The following is a 16258-nucleotide window of genomic DNA, read 5'->3' as shown; positions in this document are numbered from 1 at the left end:
ATTTAAGTTTGCCCGTGGCTTCTGAATAAATGTTCTCTTTCATCAGTCAGCAATCCTTATCCTGAGCTGTAGCCTCCTGGCTGTTTCAGCTGACGAGGCACTCATGTTGCTGTAGCAGCTGCTCATAAGCTCCTTCTGACTGACTCAAGTCTTGATTCCCAGTGAACCCCACACAGTCCCAGTGCTCTGTGCTGACTCTCAACGCAGCCTGAATGTAGATGAAGGCATGAAAGTAAGAAAGAAAAACAAAAAAAGCATCACCCATACAGTATTCTTGAATAGACACAGTATGCATGCACATACAGTACACACACCAGCAGTCAGATCAGCTTCAAATGGGGAGAAGATGAGAGACCTGCAAGTCATTGATTTTAACAGTGTATTAACTCCGTCTATGTCAAAAACCAGTTTGTTTTTTAATTACAAAGTCGTCATGCTGCATCCTCGATGGCTGTTCTCCCTCCAGATTTGTATTTTGATGACTTAACATGACGCTTTTTGAATGTGTTTGTTCTCAGTGAGCCTCCCTTTCATTTAACACGTCGTGGTTGGGGCGAGTTTCCTGTGAGGATCCAGATCCACTTCAAAGACCCCCGCAACAAACGCATTGACATCATCCACCAGCTAAAGGTCAGACCACATCATAGACCAAAACATATGTCGGCTTGTTTTTCCTCTTTAGACTGAGACACACTGTTTTTCCACACGCAGTTTTAAATGACGGTCTTATAGACATCCTGGTGTGTCTATGATGTCCTTTGTGTTCTGCCACCGGTAAATTGCAAAATAGGTGCTTATAATCATTTATTGTCCTTTAAACTTGTGTACTCTGACTTACTAATCGGTGTGGACACATAACCATGAATTTAAGCAATATGGGAATGTTATGTTAAGTATTGTGTGACAGAAAACTTGGGCATAGTCAGGAGCTACGTTGCTTCAGGCATACTGTGAATACAGTTTGACAATAAAACCTAATGAGAGTTTTAAAGTAATTTGATTTAGTCATTATAATGAGAAAGCATTTATAATTCAAATATCCAGCTCACTCTACTTTATAATTGAAACTCCATAGAAGTTTTTAATTCACGCTATCTGTTCTTTTCCCACAGTTGGACAGAACGTACACTGGGCTGCAGACACTCGGAGCAGAGACTGTAAGTTATAAATGTTCGCTCTACTTCCTGCGATGACTTTTTTTTTGTCTCAGAGCTTCACTCTGACGATAAGCTATATTTGTTCCAGGTGGTTGATGTGGAGCTCCATAGGAACTCTCTTGGGGAGGACTACATCCCTCAGCCCTCTTCCTCCAAGGTGACTCACAGAGCAGCCAGCCCCACGTTGGTGTCCTCCCTGGCTCAAAGTTATGGACGCTCCAGTTCTCCCATCTCACATGATCCCAGCGTAGACAAAGGTACGCACACAGAAACATCGACTAGGAAAGTTAAAGGTCATCTTTAGAGTTTTTGACCACTATTAAAACTGTGGAGAAGTGTTTTTACCCAAGTACCCATTTTGTTTGTATGGCACATGTGCATTAAGACCCACAGGAATGCAGTTGATGTGATACACAGTCCACTGGTTTTATGCTGCTTTGCTGTAACACAGGCAGTGCGGAAGATGACTGCTGGCTAGTAAACGTGCGTGTAGGATTAGGAGTATTTACAAAATTGGCTCTGCAAATGTCACATGAGGAACATGTTTTTAAACACATTTGTTAGGCCTCAGAGATGCACACAATTTGATTTTGTGAGAAAGATCCTGAAGGCATGATTTTCAATACCATCAAAAAGACAGATGCTGCTCTTTCTATTAAACTGATACGGAAATGCTGTATTGAGGCAATGTAGTGCACAGCATGTGCCACTGGAGGTCAGTCTCTACTGGTGGAACTATTGACTGTATATAAAGTTTGGTTATTTAATACTATAAAAAGGGATTTAACAACATGATTGGCAACTGTGTGAGCCAATCGGTAGGCTCGTATTCAGTGGTGCTGCTCGCCATCGGTCAGATGAGTGTACGGTTGGGAAACTTGATACGACGGGGTCGCTACTGCACAGACTCTGGCTTCGAATTATGTCCCCAGAGCAAGATGGCAGCGGTCGTATCATAGATATTTTAGCTTCACTTCTGTACAGTAGGGGTAAGTGGAGATGTGTCGCCCATCTTCATATACAGTCCATGGGTGGAACAGGCTGAGCTGGGAAAGATGCCGACTACAAGTGGTGGGGGTAATGTTGCAGGACTAGTAAAAAAGAAAAATGCCTCTGCCCCTGTTTGGGAGTATTGCTACTTCTAACTATCTTGATGACTTCTTCCAACTATAAAAGCAGCTTATTAGACACATGCTTTTATTTAACACAGTGCAGTGTTTCCGCTACATTCATTTAGCAGCAGCGGCAAGCTGCTGCTAAATTATTGCCGCCGCTGCTGCTCCTTCACAACATTTATTTTGCAAATGCACCACCACCGCTCTGAGACATCTGTGCACTTGCACAGTGCAGCAGCCAGTGTAGTGAGGAGAGCAGCGGTGAGGGGAGGGGGGAGTGGGGGAAGGCTCCTATTTAGGGATGCACCGAATATATTCGGCCGAATATTGCAAAAAAAACCACACATTCGGTATTCGGTGGAATAAGTGAAAAGCAAGGCCGAATAATAGCGACGTGTCTTGATAACGCAATCAAACAGCGTGCAGTGACGGACGGAGTAAAATGTCGGCAGTGTGGCGATATTTTACTCCGTCCGTCAACGCACTCGCATTTGCGACTAAAAATAGTTTTGTGCGGGCAAAATAAATCATTCAGCACGCTGTGTGTGTACAGATTTCAACCAGCAGCAGAAACGAAACGGCGAATCTTGCCGGTTGTGGGTTGAACAGGGGTCACAGACACGGACAGGCATACATATTCCTGTCAAATACAGCAGCGCATTATAATAGCTTACCGGCGACAGAGAAGTCCGGCTCCAGGTGAATAACTTGTTGTCATGACTGCCCAGAAGTACCTGAACAGCTGAGCCGTGGCGGCACACAGTATGTGGCGTATCAGAGGAGAAGCGAACCGTTCACATTTCTCTCTTTGTGTCCACAAACCTCACTGCACTTTAGGGACTGTTCTTTACTTATGAAGGGGAGGAGGGTGGCTGGTTGATTTTTATTTCATTTATTTATTTTATTTTGATCCTCCCTATGTTAATCACTTATTGATGCTGTTTTTGAAGTATGAATAAGTCAATAAGTAATTTATTCCATTGAAATATCAGTGATGTATTATAGAAAAGTGATTTATCTTTTTATAAATGACAAAAGGCACATCTGCCTCATTTTCACTGTGGTATCCTGATACTACTCAGAACCATGATACTTTCACTGGTATCGTACAGTGGGTCCCAGTTTTGGTACTGTGACAACACTAATCTGGAGGGGGTTCATCTGCAAAAACTAATGAAAAACTAAAAAACGGCATTCGGCCAAGCATTTAATATTATTCAGCTTCGGCTTCGGCCACAAATTTTCATTTCGGTACATCCCTACTCCTATTGGAATTAACGTTATTCGGGGGATCTTGAAAGTGACATCATCACCGGAGCACCAGATCAAAGTCTGTCGTCTTGAAGAATAGGGCAGCGAACCAGAGAAAAGAAAAAGGTAGATTTTATTAGCTGAAGATAACTTATAATATCAATATCAATATTTCAGAGAGAGAGAGACAAAAAGAAAAAGAGGGACAGAGACAGTCCGACACAGAAACAACATTCAAACATGCGGTTTATCAGAATCAAACACTTTCGTATTTCACATCCAAACGGGGGGGTGGCCACCCCCGCTGCTGAAAAAAATCCTAGAGGAAACACTGCAGTGGTTCCCAACTGGTCCAGCCACAGGGTCCAGATTTCTCCTTAGTCATTAGTTTGAGGTCCACACAGTTTAATACATTCAGCGTCATACTTGAGTTTGGCCATGTTGTTGAGCTAGTTTGCTGTGTCTGTTAAGTAGCTGTCTGTTATTCACTCACTCTACAACAGGAAACAGCCCTTCAAAATAAAAGCTTCTGCTGGAAATTCACTGTATGTCAAAAATAAAGTGTGTTTTTTACAAACTCGACACATTTGCGAGTCAAAAGTGCACTTTTGGACTGCGACACACCAGTTGGGAACCACTGATTTAAGACATTTCGGTTCAGCCCACTGACATGTTGGTATCGGTCACGGCAACAAGTGTTATAGCGTACTGTAACTATGCATTAGTTTACAGGCCATAAGGATGTAAACCCACTAAGACCTGTCTAAGTAGGCTAATGGCGTGGACACCAGTAGCTCAGTGTTTACGTTATTGTGATTTGTTTTTAAAAACACAAATAACGTCATACACTGTTTATCCTGGTGAAATGCCAGCAAGGTATGAAGGTATGAAAAATTAGATGCCGCCCAAGCCTAGTAGACAACATATTTGTGAAACACTGTGCTCAGAAGGCCACAACATACCAGTTTTTATTGAATAATAAGCAGCCTTATCATTTACAGAAACAATCATTTTTCAAAAACGATGAAAAGTAATTTATTAGGTGTGAGTTTTCTTGTAATTTGTATGAGCTGTAGCACAGTGATAATAGTTTGCTTTGCCCAGAAAGTGTTTGATCCTATCAGCTGTTGCTCATTTTGTTCAACCATACCAGACTGGGTTTAGTGGTGTCACAGTGTCTCTTGTACTGGATACATTTGTTATTACACCTGTATCTCTGTCACAGAATGTGTATCTTAACTCCAAATGAGGTTTAAAGGGAGTATAAAAGACATATCTCATTTCCTTTTAGGTTTCATCAAAGCAGAGATGGGGAGGTCTGCAGGTGGCCATAGCTCCAGCCTCACCGCTGGTGAACGTACCCCAACCCGACCCAAAGCCAGCGACAGGATCACTCTGGGTTCCCATGGCAACTCTGCCTTCCAGCCCATCACAGCAAGCTGTAAGATCGTCCCACAAGGACAGCCGCCCAGCCCTGCTGAGTCTCCCGGGAAATCATTCCAACCAATCACCATGAGCTGTAAAATTGTTTCAGGTAAATGTCTCCACCCAGTGGCCATTTGACATTGTTGCTAAAGAGTTTTTGGTAGCTTACTAAAAATGATAGAAAACTCTTTTATTTTAGATGTAATGGCGGTGAAATACGAACACCACTAAGAAACGCTGACAGCAAACACTTAACTGCTTTGATATTAACCTTTGTCAGAGTTCCAGTATTAACACTATTGTTCTGTCTTGTATTTTGTGCACACTTTGTTCCCTGGCATTGATGCTCATTCTTCACTTGGTGTAATTATTTAAAATGCAGCCATTGTTAGGAATATGCTGTATCGGTCAGGAGGGAACAAGACTTCTCATGAGCTCCTCCAGGCACACGTTTGCTGTTCCCTGCAAAAATTGGAGGAATGGTCTCTGCAGAAAATTTAAAAAATGTTTCTACCTCATCAGGCATCTTTAAATCTGCATCATGGAGATTTTAATGTACATCGCCACAAATTCAATTACTGTCAACTTGGCCAGCTGTGACACAAGTGACATCACTGGTTGGCTGGTTGCACAAAGGTCACCAAGAGGGAAAGAAAAAAGCGTAATTTATGTGTTTATATATTCAATATTAACAACCCAATTATTTAACTAATAGCCTGTACACTTTCTCCCCCACAGGTTCTCCCATTTCCACCCCAAGCCACTCCCCGCTGCCTCGCACACCTACCACATCCACCCCTGTCCACAGCAAGCAGAGCTCTTCATCAGTCCTCAATAACCCTTACATCATTGTTGACAAGCCCAGCCAGGTGATCGGCATGGCTTCCTCATCCGCCGCCTCCGCAGGTACGCATCTCCCACTCAGTGTCAAAGTGCCGCTTGAAAATCGGAAGTGGACCCACAGCGAAACTGAGAAGCGGTGTCTGAGCCGCCCACGTAGAATATAAAAATGGCTGTGAGGAGTGCACTCTATCGCAGAACAAATGATAAACTTTCTTACTGTTCTTCTTTCTCTTTATTTTAGTGCGTTCTGTTGCGTGTCCTCTTTCGCCCCCTTGTACTTTCTTACCCAGGTCTTTGTGCTTCCACTCTTCTGCCTCTATCTTTTCCTGTGTCTCTCTTTTGTTCCTGTTTTGCACTCATAAAGCATGACGTGTGGTGAGCCAGCAGGATGATTGCGGGATGAGAGGTTACCATGGTGACTGAGCTGCTGTGTTTTATGGCCAGATTAGGAAAATGAGACCCCACGCTCAAGTCAAGTTTCGTCGGTGTTTGTGCACATATTTCCCTGTGAACAAGGGGTGCAATTATTCGCAAAGATGAGTGCCTTGTCAGAAGAAGTGAGTGTGCACTTAATGTGTGCGTCACCCCATCACGGAGCAGAGTCATCTTACATCACCAAGGCTATTGCATTTACCTCCTCACTACAGCAGCATCAGTTCGTATTCCACTTGGGAGCTCTTTTCCCTAGATTGCTCACTCTTTCTCGCCCACTCAGCCGCTCCCACTCTTCCTCCACAAATGCACAAGCTCAACCAGATCTGGCAGTGAGGCTGGAGTGCCAGCAAGTGATGTTTTAAAAGCTGGATGATGTGGGTGTTGTGGCTGATTCACCAATCCTGGGATAAAACAAATTTTAATGCAGTAGGTAAGGGACGAAACTTGGTTGCTCGGCTTCAACGCCCACACTGAGTAACTCGGAGAAGCACCTGTCACCTTGCACCACAGTGGCCTTGATGTCTGTGGAAAAGGTGGCAGGAACTGCAGTGAACCATCACCAGCACAGTCACCTCCTCCATGACTTGTTGTGCGTGTGTTTGTGTAAATTACTCCACAGGAAGCCCCTCGGCCAAACAATCTGTTGCTCAAGGCGCTCGCTCTCCAGCCCCCAAAGTTCACACCGGCACCTTCCTCTCATCAGGGGTGAAGGTAAGTTGTTAGTCTGATGGTGTCACCCTCTAAGATGAATCATTATGAGCTAAATCATCTCGTTTTACTGATCTGTTCCTACCAATACGCAGTATCTGTCCCTGTAGTATCTGTGTCTTTAACAAAGCAGGATGGTATTAATAGTAGGCCAGTGTGCTATCTTCAGCAGATGTGAGTGCCTTGGCAAGCTATTTAAATGGGACATCACTCTAAAGATAGGAGGGGGTGTGGGGAGCTTTGCAGATAGAATTGCATGGTTCTGTTTCACTCAGTGTCAATACCCCGCTGTAAAATCCTCCCACTCCCACATGCTCATCATCCCATCACCAACCACAAAGGCTGAAATACGATTTCACTTAAAATTTCTGTTTTATCACAGTGGCAGTCTGATTGGCTCTGATTCTACAGTTGTCTGGCACCTGCTGTGGTACTAAAGGCCAGGGCAGATGGGGACAGATGGGGAATATAAAAACATCCTCTTGATGAATAAATGATGATGCTGATTTTCAAAAATCTGTTTAAGCCAACAAATCTCGCTGCTCTGTGTTCTCTAGCGTGTTGAAATATCAGAGTCGAATTTACACCAGTGAGAGCAGCCACAGTATCTACAACCTGTTGTGCTTTCAAGGCAGAGCAGCCTTCTTCTTCTTCTTCAAGTCCTTCTCTTGCTCACTTTTTTGTTGCAGGTTATTATCAAGCAGGAGCCAGGGGAAGTTTCGACACAGCAGCAGCAGATGGTTTCCACAGTAACCAGCCAGCAGCAACCTGCCGCTACAGCAGCACACCAGTTTGTCGCAGTGAAGGGAGGTCACATGATCTCCATGTCGGCCCAGAAACAGGCAGGTGGGGCCACAGGGGCCACGACTAGCAAGGTCAGTGTTTCTTGCGTTGAACCACGCGCCCTCTCACAGAAGCATGTGAATCATTTACGTGGTAATAGTGATGTGTTGTCAAAAGTTACAGTCAATTAAAAAACTTCTCTCACTTCTAGATGTTAGGCATTCCTGTCAGCTCAACGCTTCAGTCTGCGGTCAAACAGGTGGCTATCAGCAGTGGGCAGATTCTGGTCGCCAAGGGCAACCCCTCAGTCTCCAAGGTGATGGGTGGGAAGCAGGTTTTGGCTCAGGGAGTCGCAAAAGCCATCGTCAGTGGAGCCAGTAGCATTTCTGGTCAGCAGGCTGCTGCCAAGGCGGCTGGTGGTTCGAGTGGCAAGAGCGGAGGTTAGAGTTCACACATACAGGTGTTCATGTGACACTAAAGGCCTTTACACAGCGGGGGTGTGACGAATAAACAACATGAATATTTTGTGTAAAAACTATTCACACTGCCAGCAATGCAAGTTTACAACAGTTATAACACTTCAGGTTTGAATAGCTTTGCGCTTTACCTTGGCCGATTCCTGACATATTTTAGGATGTAGGTGGGACAGTTTAAGGTCCTCCTGGGGTGCTAGCACCTCATCTGAGGAGGCAGAAGACCATCTATCAAGATCCTATGACCCAGAGCAGTGTTGGGCAGTCTGTCTGGTGTAAGTTGTTGTAAAAGCTAAAGCAACTGTAAGCTTTTTTATTGGGTTTCCCTTTAGAAAAATACTATACTGAGTGAATTGGAGTTCCCGCTGGTAAACAGGTATGCAGTGTCTATGTCAAGGGTTTTTTATCGTGAAAGCTAAGAACGTAGGAGTTGTGACATCAGTTGCACACCACAGACTTGGCCTTTATTTGCAAAGTGAAAGCTCAGAAAAATCGACCTTGTTCCAGAAAAGATATTACATCACTTTTTGGGTGCGTGTTTTTGTTGTTCTGTGTGAAAGTACTCTTGACAAATACAACAAAAATATTTTCACATTCAAGTTAATCGCACCCAAAAAGAAGCCTCCTGTGTGTGAAGGCCTTTAGACAATTATTTTAATAACACATTTGCATTCTACAACAAATAAAACCCGGTATACACATTTTATGAAGTTGTATATTTAGTCATTTTTGTGTTACTAATCATAAGGTATAGAGCCTGTAGTATAGATAAGTGCGATTAATGATTATTTTCTTTTTGCGTATGTCCTTAGTGATGGCTACTCTTCAGCTGCCAGCCAACAACCTGGCCAATCTGGCTAATTTACCTCCAGGCACCAAACTCTACCTGACCACCAACAGTAAGAACCCCTCGGGGAAGGGCAAGCTGCTTCTCATCCCACAGGGAGCTATCCTCCGAGCCTCCAGTGCAAGTAAGACGTGCAACATCCCGTAATAATCTTTTTAAATACAGACTCTAGCAAAACAACTCAGTGTGGGTTAGCAGTTATTTAGCCCTGGTTTTCTGTCACACTCTTGACACACTCCCATCAAACTCTTGGAAGCTTTGGTTTGTAAGACCAGGCAGAAAGTTTCTTTGACTGTTGGCAGTTTTAAAGACATGTTGACACTGTGTGACACTGTAATTTTGTGGCAGCAAAACACATAACATGAGCCAGCAGATAACTCCTAAGGGTTAAGTTGAGCTTCCTGGACACAATATCAAGACCTAAAATATAATACAGTCACCACTTGATAGTGTTTCCAGTATTCAGTTTGGGCCTATGTGATAATTTAATGTCAAAGTGGGTGCAGAGCCTGAGAATTGTTCGGCATCTCACTGTGCACAACACATTACATCCTAGCAGGAGTGTCATGGCATATATTGTTCTCTGTGTGTGTATCTTACATGGAAGATGAAAGTGGTGGGTTTAGGAATTATTTGTGTCCAACTGAAACTAGTACATAAGTCTGTAGGTGACTCAGTATTCGGGGTTAGCATCCCAACCATGTGACTTTGAGCCTGACTTCTTCCTCCATGACTCAGGTTGGAGACAGCTGTATTAAAAATGTTCTTGCTCTTGGCTCATCATAAAGTTTGCCAAAAGTAAGAAATCCTCTTCCAAAGTGACGGTAGAATTTGAGGCATGCTGGTGGCAGTTACAGATTTTGGCTGCTCCTCTACCTTCTGGACACTGAGTCAGGCACAGTCATCTGTTTCTTTCTGCTGTTTATTCAATGAGTAGAATCCCTCACACAGCACACTTCCTACCAAATTGCAATGAGATTAAACAGATTAAGCAGCATGTGGTATTTTATCTAAAACACAAATTTCACAGCGGTAAACCAGCTGTACTCCGTATAGCTCTGCTCCAGAATCATTTGTCTGAGTGAAATATGCTTTTACCTGTTTGATACCACACAAATAATGAAGACGATGAGCTGTGATGTGGGATAAAGAAACACAGGATTGTTTATCAGATTTTAGACTGATGTGCGTGTGGCTGTCTGTAATTTAGGTCAGCAGTCCCAGAGCAGCTCGTCGGCAGGCGCTGGGGGCTCGCAGACCTCCTCCTCCTCCTCTTCCTCTTCCAGCACTCTGCCATCCAACCTCTCCTACACGTCCTATATCCTTAAACAGACACCACAGGTGGGTAGAAATGCATTTTTACGCTATAATACAAACCTTCGAGACATGCGTACTCTCGTTTAAAAAAACCTGTGCTGTGGATTCTCAGTTGTGTTTATTAGAGCTTTAGTATTTATGCTCTGGCATGTTTTGAGCAGAGTTTGAAGTGCCTCATCAAAGTCTGTTGGAAACTGAAGGTGCTTTGCACATTATCCATTTAATATTCATCGCCACAGTTACAAGAAAACACCCAGATTTTATTCCCTTACGGCATGACAGGACTCGCATGCACAGTCTGCAAATGGGATTTCTTTTCCTCTGTGAATCTAAGATTTTTGTATTAGTATAGAGGTTGCGCCTGGTGTGTTCTTAATGAGATACATTCATTATAGCAACATTGATTCTGCAGTCAGCTTTAGAACAGTACTGTCCGTGCATTTAGCCAGCAGCATATAATGAAGCTGTCTGCAGAGGTTTCCACCTACATTTAAAGTAAATAATCTGGGCTGTGTTTCCAAATAGTGACCAATCGTCAAGGTTAAGAGTGCTTTCTAAGTGTGGTATTTACAAATGTTCTTGAATATGTTGTGTATATCTCTTTAAATGGCTGAAAAGCTAATGCACACACACACACACACACACACACCAGTTAAGAGCTAAAAGGATGATGCATTGATTTCAAAGAAGGCTGCCTGAATGTTCGGTAAGCTATTAAGATATATAGGAAATAAAGCAGGTGATGTCATAGATGGATGCGTAGGATCATCATACCTTGCACATTAAGAGAATGAACCTCAATGTACTCTGCAGTATAATACGGGTTAAATGTTAATCATAGATTTAAATGGGTCTAAAATGGTGACTGCATCCTGTTTTTATACTGGAGGCATTATGTTTTTCAGTTGTCTCTCCGTCCGTTCATCCTGTTCTTGTGAACATGATATCTCAAGAAGGCCTTGAGGGAATTTCTTCAAATTTGGCAAAAACGTCCACTGGGACTCAAAGACGATCTGATTAGCTTTTGCTGGTCAAAGTTCAAGGTCATTTTGTCCTTGTCTGTCTCGTTCTTGTGAACATAATATCTCAAGAACACCTCGAGGGGATTTCTTTAACTGGCACAGACATCAACTCGGACTCAAGAATGGACTGATTAGAATTTAGTGGTTGAAGGTTTTTTTTCCTTTTCAACCGAGCGCGCCAGAAAAATATTGTTAACTTTAACATGGCCCGAGCTAGCTGAAGGTAAACATTTGCTCCTTCTAAAGATGATTTCTGATTTCTGATGACTTATTAAGATATTCTAACACATTTGACAAACATAATTCAGTATTAACTGTAGCTCCATGTAAAATTAAAAAATGTGATATTTCCCAGCTAATCCTCCGCTCGCCTGCGTTTTTTTTAGCTTCTGATTTATTAAAAACTGTTCTGAGAGAAACATGACGCTGAATTTACCAGCAGACTTCAGTAATAGTAATATAAAGTAGTAGTAAAAGAAATAACTTTTGGCATTTATTTTTTTTATGTGATATAAAGGAAGTACAGTAAATCAGTAACACATTCTCAGCCCTAATGACTAAATACATATTTCAAGGTATGTTGCTGAATTTATTTTCTAATGTAGGTTGTGAATGAAGTCAGACGGGGAAAGACAGGGGTATCATGTACTGATTTAAAACTTTTTGGCTATGTCTGGTGAAACTCTTGTGGTTTTATTTCTCATATCAATGGCGCCTTTGGCAACAGGAACAATCCCTTTTTGTTCTGGTTACATGTTCAACACACAGTTGCTGAAGACAAAAATGTAGCTCAGACTGGTTGTTGGTCGCTACAGACGCGGACAGTGCAACAGGTACCAGAGCTCCGCAAAGACATTTTAGAAAAAGTTAAAGGGCCAGTGTGTAATATTTGGCATGGTTTATTGTCAATCTGAATCTGAATCTGAATATTCTACCCATTAATATGTTTCTACAAGTGTATAATCGCTATATAATAAAATTCGTTTGGTTTTCGTAGCCTTATAATTATGCTTTTATATATATACAGTCAGGTCCATAAATATTTGGACATTGACACAATTTTCAGCATTCCAGCTCTGTACAACACCACAGTGGATTTGAAATGAAACAATCAAGATGTGTTTTAAGTGCAGACTCTGAGCTTTAATTTGAGGGTATTTACATCCAAATCAGGTGAACGGTGTAGGAATTACAACACATTTTATATGTGCCTTCCACCTTTTTAAGGGACCAAAAGTAATTGGACAATTGGCTACTCAGCTGTTCCATGGCCAGGTGTGTGTTATTCCCTCGTTATTTCACTTACAAGGAGCAGATAAAAGGCCTAGAGTTCATTTCAAGTGTGGTATATTCATTTGGAATCTGGTGAGGTCATCTCTCAATATGAAGTCCAAAGAGCTGTCACTATCAGTGAAGCAAGCCATCATTAGGCTGAAAAATCAAAACAAACCCATCAGAGAGATAGCAAAAACATTAGGTGTGGCCAAATCAACTGTTTGGTACATTCTTAAAAAGAGAGAACGCACTGGTGAGCTCAGCAACAACAAAAGACCTGGAAGACCACGGAAAACAAGTGTGGTGGATGACAGACGAATCCTTTCCCTCGTCAAGAAAAACCCCTTCACAACAGTTGGCCAGATCAAGAAAACTCTCCAGGAGGTGGGTGTATCTGTGCCCAAGTCAACAATTAAGAGACGACTTCACCAGAGGAAATACAGAGGTTTCACCACAAGGTGTAAACCATTGGTGAGCCTCAAAAACAGGAAGGCCAGATTAGAGTTTGCCAAGAAACATCTAAAAGAGCCTGTACAGTTCTGGAACAACATCTTATGGACAGATGAGACAAAGATCAACTTGTACCAGAATGATGGATGGAGAAAAGTATGGAGAAGGGAAGGAACTGCTCAAGATCCAAAGCATACCACCTCATCAGTGAAGCATGGTGGAGGTACTGTTATGTCATGGCCATGTATGGCTGCCAGTGGAACTGGATCTCTTATATTTATTGATGATGTGACTGCTGACAAAAGCAGCAGAATGAATTCTGAAGTGTTTGGGGCACCATTATCTGCTCAGATTCAGACAAATGCTTCAAAACTCATTGGACGGCGCTTCACAATGCAGATGGACAATGACCCGAAGCATACTGCGAAAGCAACCAAAGAGTTTTTAAAGGCAAAGAAGTGGAATGTTCTGCAATGGCCAAGTCAATCACCTGACCTGAATCCGATTGAACATGCATTTCAGTTGCTGAAGACAAAACTGAAAGGAAAATGCCCAAAGAACAAGCAGGAACTGAAGACAGCTGCAGCAGAGGCCTGGCAGAGCATCACCAGAGACGAAACCCAGCGTCTGGTGATGTCCATGGGTTCGAGACGTCAGGCTGTCATTGACTGCAAAGGATTTGCAACAAAGTATTAAAAAGTGACAGTTTGATTTATGATTATGTTTGTCCAATTACTTTTGGTCCCTTAAAAAGGTGGAAGGCACATATAAAATGTGTTGTAATTCCTACACCGTTCACCTGATTTGGATGTAAATACCCTCAAATTAAAGCTCAGAGTCTGCACTTAAAGCACATCTTGATTGTTTCATTTCAAATCCATTGTGGTGTTGTACAGAGCTGGAATGCTGAAAATTGTGTCAATGTCCAAACATTTATGGACCTGACTGTATATAGCAAGGGCCTTGCTTTAGAGTGGTCGCCATCTTGCGCTGCTATGTATGTACGGCAGCTCGAGCGGACAATCCAGCCAGCCAGACAACGTGTTTCGCGTGTATAAATGAACCAACGAAGACAGCAGAAGGAAGGAAGAAGGAGGATGAAACAGCAGAGTGTTAGTAGTTCATCGATAGAGAGTAGTGAAAAGTTTTTTTAGTTATAAAGTTTGCGAATGGACCACACTTACCACGCAACAGGAGAGAATGAACCCGAACCGTCATCTGTGAGGAAAAGAAGACGCAACTTCACTCCTTGTGATGCACTCTCTGCGGCGCTTTTCCTCCTGATGATATATCTCCCCAATGATGGCAGCAGTAGCACCAAATCCCATTCTGTGCATTCAGCCTCTCTTCTCGCCCGCTCAGCATCAAACACATGGAGTTCCTCATCTGTATGCTCCGGCTCAAACAGGTATGGCTCTGGGTCTGTGTCCGCTACAAGAAACTCTTCAAAATCGCGTTCAAAGTCGTCCATTGCAGCTACTATAGTCTGGAGATATCGCTAGGCTAAATAAACAGCTGAGCTCTGTTTACCGGCTACGCTGTCAGTCAGTGTGTGGGCTGGAGATTGGTGGAGCAGAGAGGGGAGGGGGGGTCCCCACTCGGCATGGTAAACGAGTATGTGTGTAAAGTTATGAAGTGTGTGTGTTATGCTAGAAGAGTCAGAGTTTGGGATGGAGTCTTTTACCCCCTGGAGTGTTACCGGAGTTTCTGGAGTGCTCAAATAAACTGGCCTTTTTCCCAAATGCTCCTCTGGTCTCCTGCTCATGAGGGATTCATTACAATATCGTAACATGGCTTAGATTTCTAAATAAACATTCACCTCGTCGCTAGATAGACCTACTCCTGAAAAACTTGTGCGCAAGGCTTTTTGTCCCTACAAGGCCACTGTCATTTACCCGACAGGAGGGGTGAGCGAGTGAGCCCTGCAATCTAGAATTTGACCACTGATGTCACTGTTTTCAACCCATTTTACACACTGGCCCTTTAACATTAGTTAAATATTTGTTAAAAAATAAAACAGTATTTGCTAACCTGAAGGCAAATTACTTTGGAAAAGAACCAGCATTGGCGGTTAGCCACCAAGAGTAGCCACTGGGACTAACCATAGACAGTCTATGGGACTAACTAGCTTACTACTACCTCCGCTATCTCACTGGACGTTGCGCCCATAATCATTTCTACAATAGTGTCCTCAGGAATAAGATGGATAGATCTTCTGTGCTGCTGGGGAGATGATGTGTGTAAAACATCCTTGTTTCACAGACATCTATGTAAACTTAAGTGCAACTTGACTACTACAACTGTGAAGCTTTAATTCTAGTTTCCTATTTAATAATTCTGTGGTTTTCCTTGTGGAATTTACACCATGACACCTACACTGACTTTAAATACAATCAAAGTAATATGTTGTTGGATTTCCACCCTAACTCTGCTCATCCACAGGGCACGTTTTTGGTCGGCCAGCCAGCACAGGGTTCGGGGAAGCAGGGAGGTTCAAGTTCGGGAGGTCATGCATCAACATCTCCAGCCACTGTCAGCCAGCAGGCCATCCGGGTGTCAGCTGGACAGAAGGCGGCTATCCTGGCTCAGGTCAGTATGGGGACTGATCCTCTTCAGTGTCTGATACTAATGGAAGCTGCTGTAATTACTACTGTTACATTTGTGCCCCTTTTACTGTTTCACAAGCACAAACAGCCTTGTTTTATAAAGATAAGAGCTACAAACACTGTCTGATGCTAACAGGCTCGTCTTTGGGGTATACATCAGTGAGGATCTCCCAGGACAAAGACCTGTACAGTTTGGCGACACACTTGAAAACCTCCTTTAGTGTTTGCCAGCGCTGCTGAGCACCCCTGGCTGTCCTGTTTACTTTTTTTTTCTGAGATATAGATTTTTCCTTCTTTCTCACAGCTTCACACCACTTCACACATAATCTGTTTGATTGCCTCTTGGAGCAGCAGCAAGGAGTCTTTGACTGGTTATCAAACTGTCTCAATTTAAAAGTGATGCCTCTGTATGACCTACATAAGCAAACGAGATCATCAGCGAGATGATTGGCTATTTCTATACAGTTATTCTTAATGCCTGTGCCTGGCTTTGATTCTCCTCAAAATCAGACCAAGCAATTTACAGCACGCAGACTAGAACAGCATGTGTT

General features: G+C 42.9%; 1 protein-coding gene across 4 annotated transcripts in view; it reads left to right on the top strand.

Moving 5' to 3' along the window:
• yeats2 (YEATS domain containing 2) overlaps positions 1 to 16258 on the top strand; it is a 37726-nt gene that overhangs the window by 5453 nt on the left and 16015 nt on the right. For all 4 annotated transcript variants that reach the window (XM_078173275.1, XM_033650433.2, XM_078173274.1 and 1 more), the window contains exons 8-18: positions 519 to 630; positions 1113 to 1157; positions 1246 to 1414; positions 4815 to 5057; positions 5687 to 5854; positions 6846 to 6937; positions 7624 to 7809; positions 7929 to 8157; positions 9003 to 9161; positions 10248 to 10378; positions 15544 to 15690. In XM_078173275.1, coding sequence (XP_078029401.1) covers positions 519 to 630; positions 1113 to 1157; positions 1246 to 1414; positions 4815 to 5057; positions 5687 to 5854; positions 6846 to 6937; positions 7624 to 7809; positions 7929 to 8157; positions 9003 to 9161; positions 10248 to 10378; positions 15544 to 15690 — 1681 coding nt within the window. The remainder of the gene's footprint in view (positions 1 to 518; positions 631 to 1112; positions 1158 to 1245; positions 1415 to 4814; positions 5058 to 5686; positions 5855 to 6845; positions 6938 to 7623; positions 7810 to 7928; positions 8158 to 9002; positions 9162 to 10247; positions 10379 to 15543; positions 15691 to 16258) is intronic.

The sequence above is a fragment of the Epinephelus lanceolatus genome, chromosome 12 (assembly GCF_041903045.1).
Source record: "Epinephelus lanceolatus isolate andai-2023 chromosome 12, ASM4190304v1, whole genome shotgun sequence".
NCBI lineage: Eukaryota > Metazoa > Chordata > Actinopteri > Perciformes > Serranidae > Epinephelus > Epinephelus lanceolatus.
Note: the sequence above shows the minus strand (reverse complement) of the source record. Positions and strands in the feature narration are given on the sequence as shown.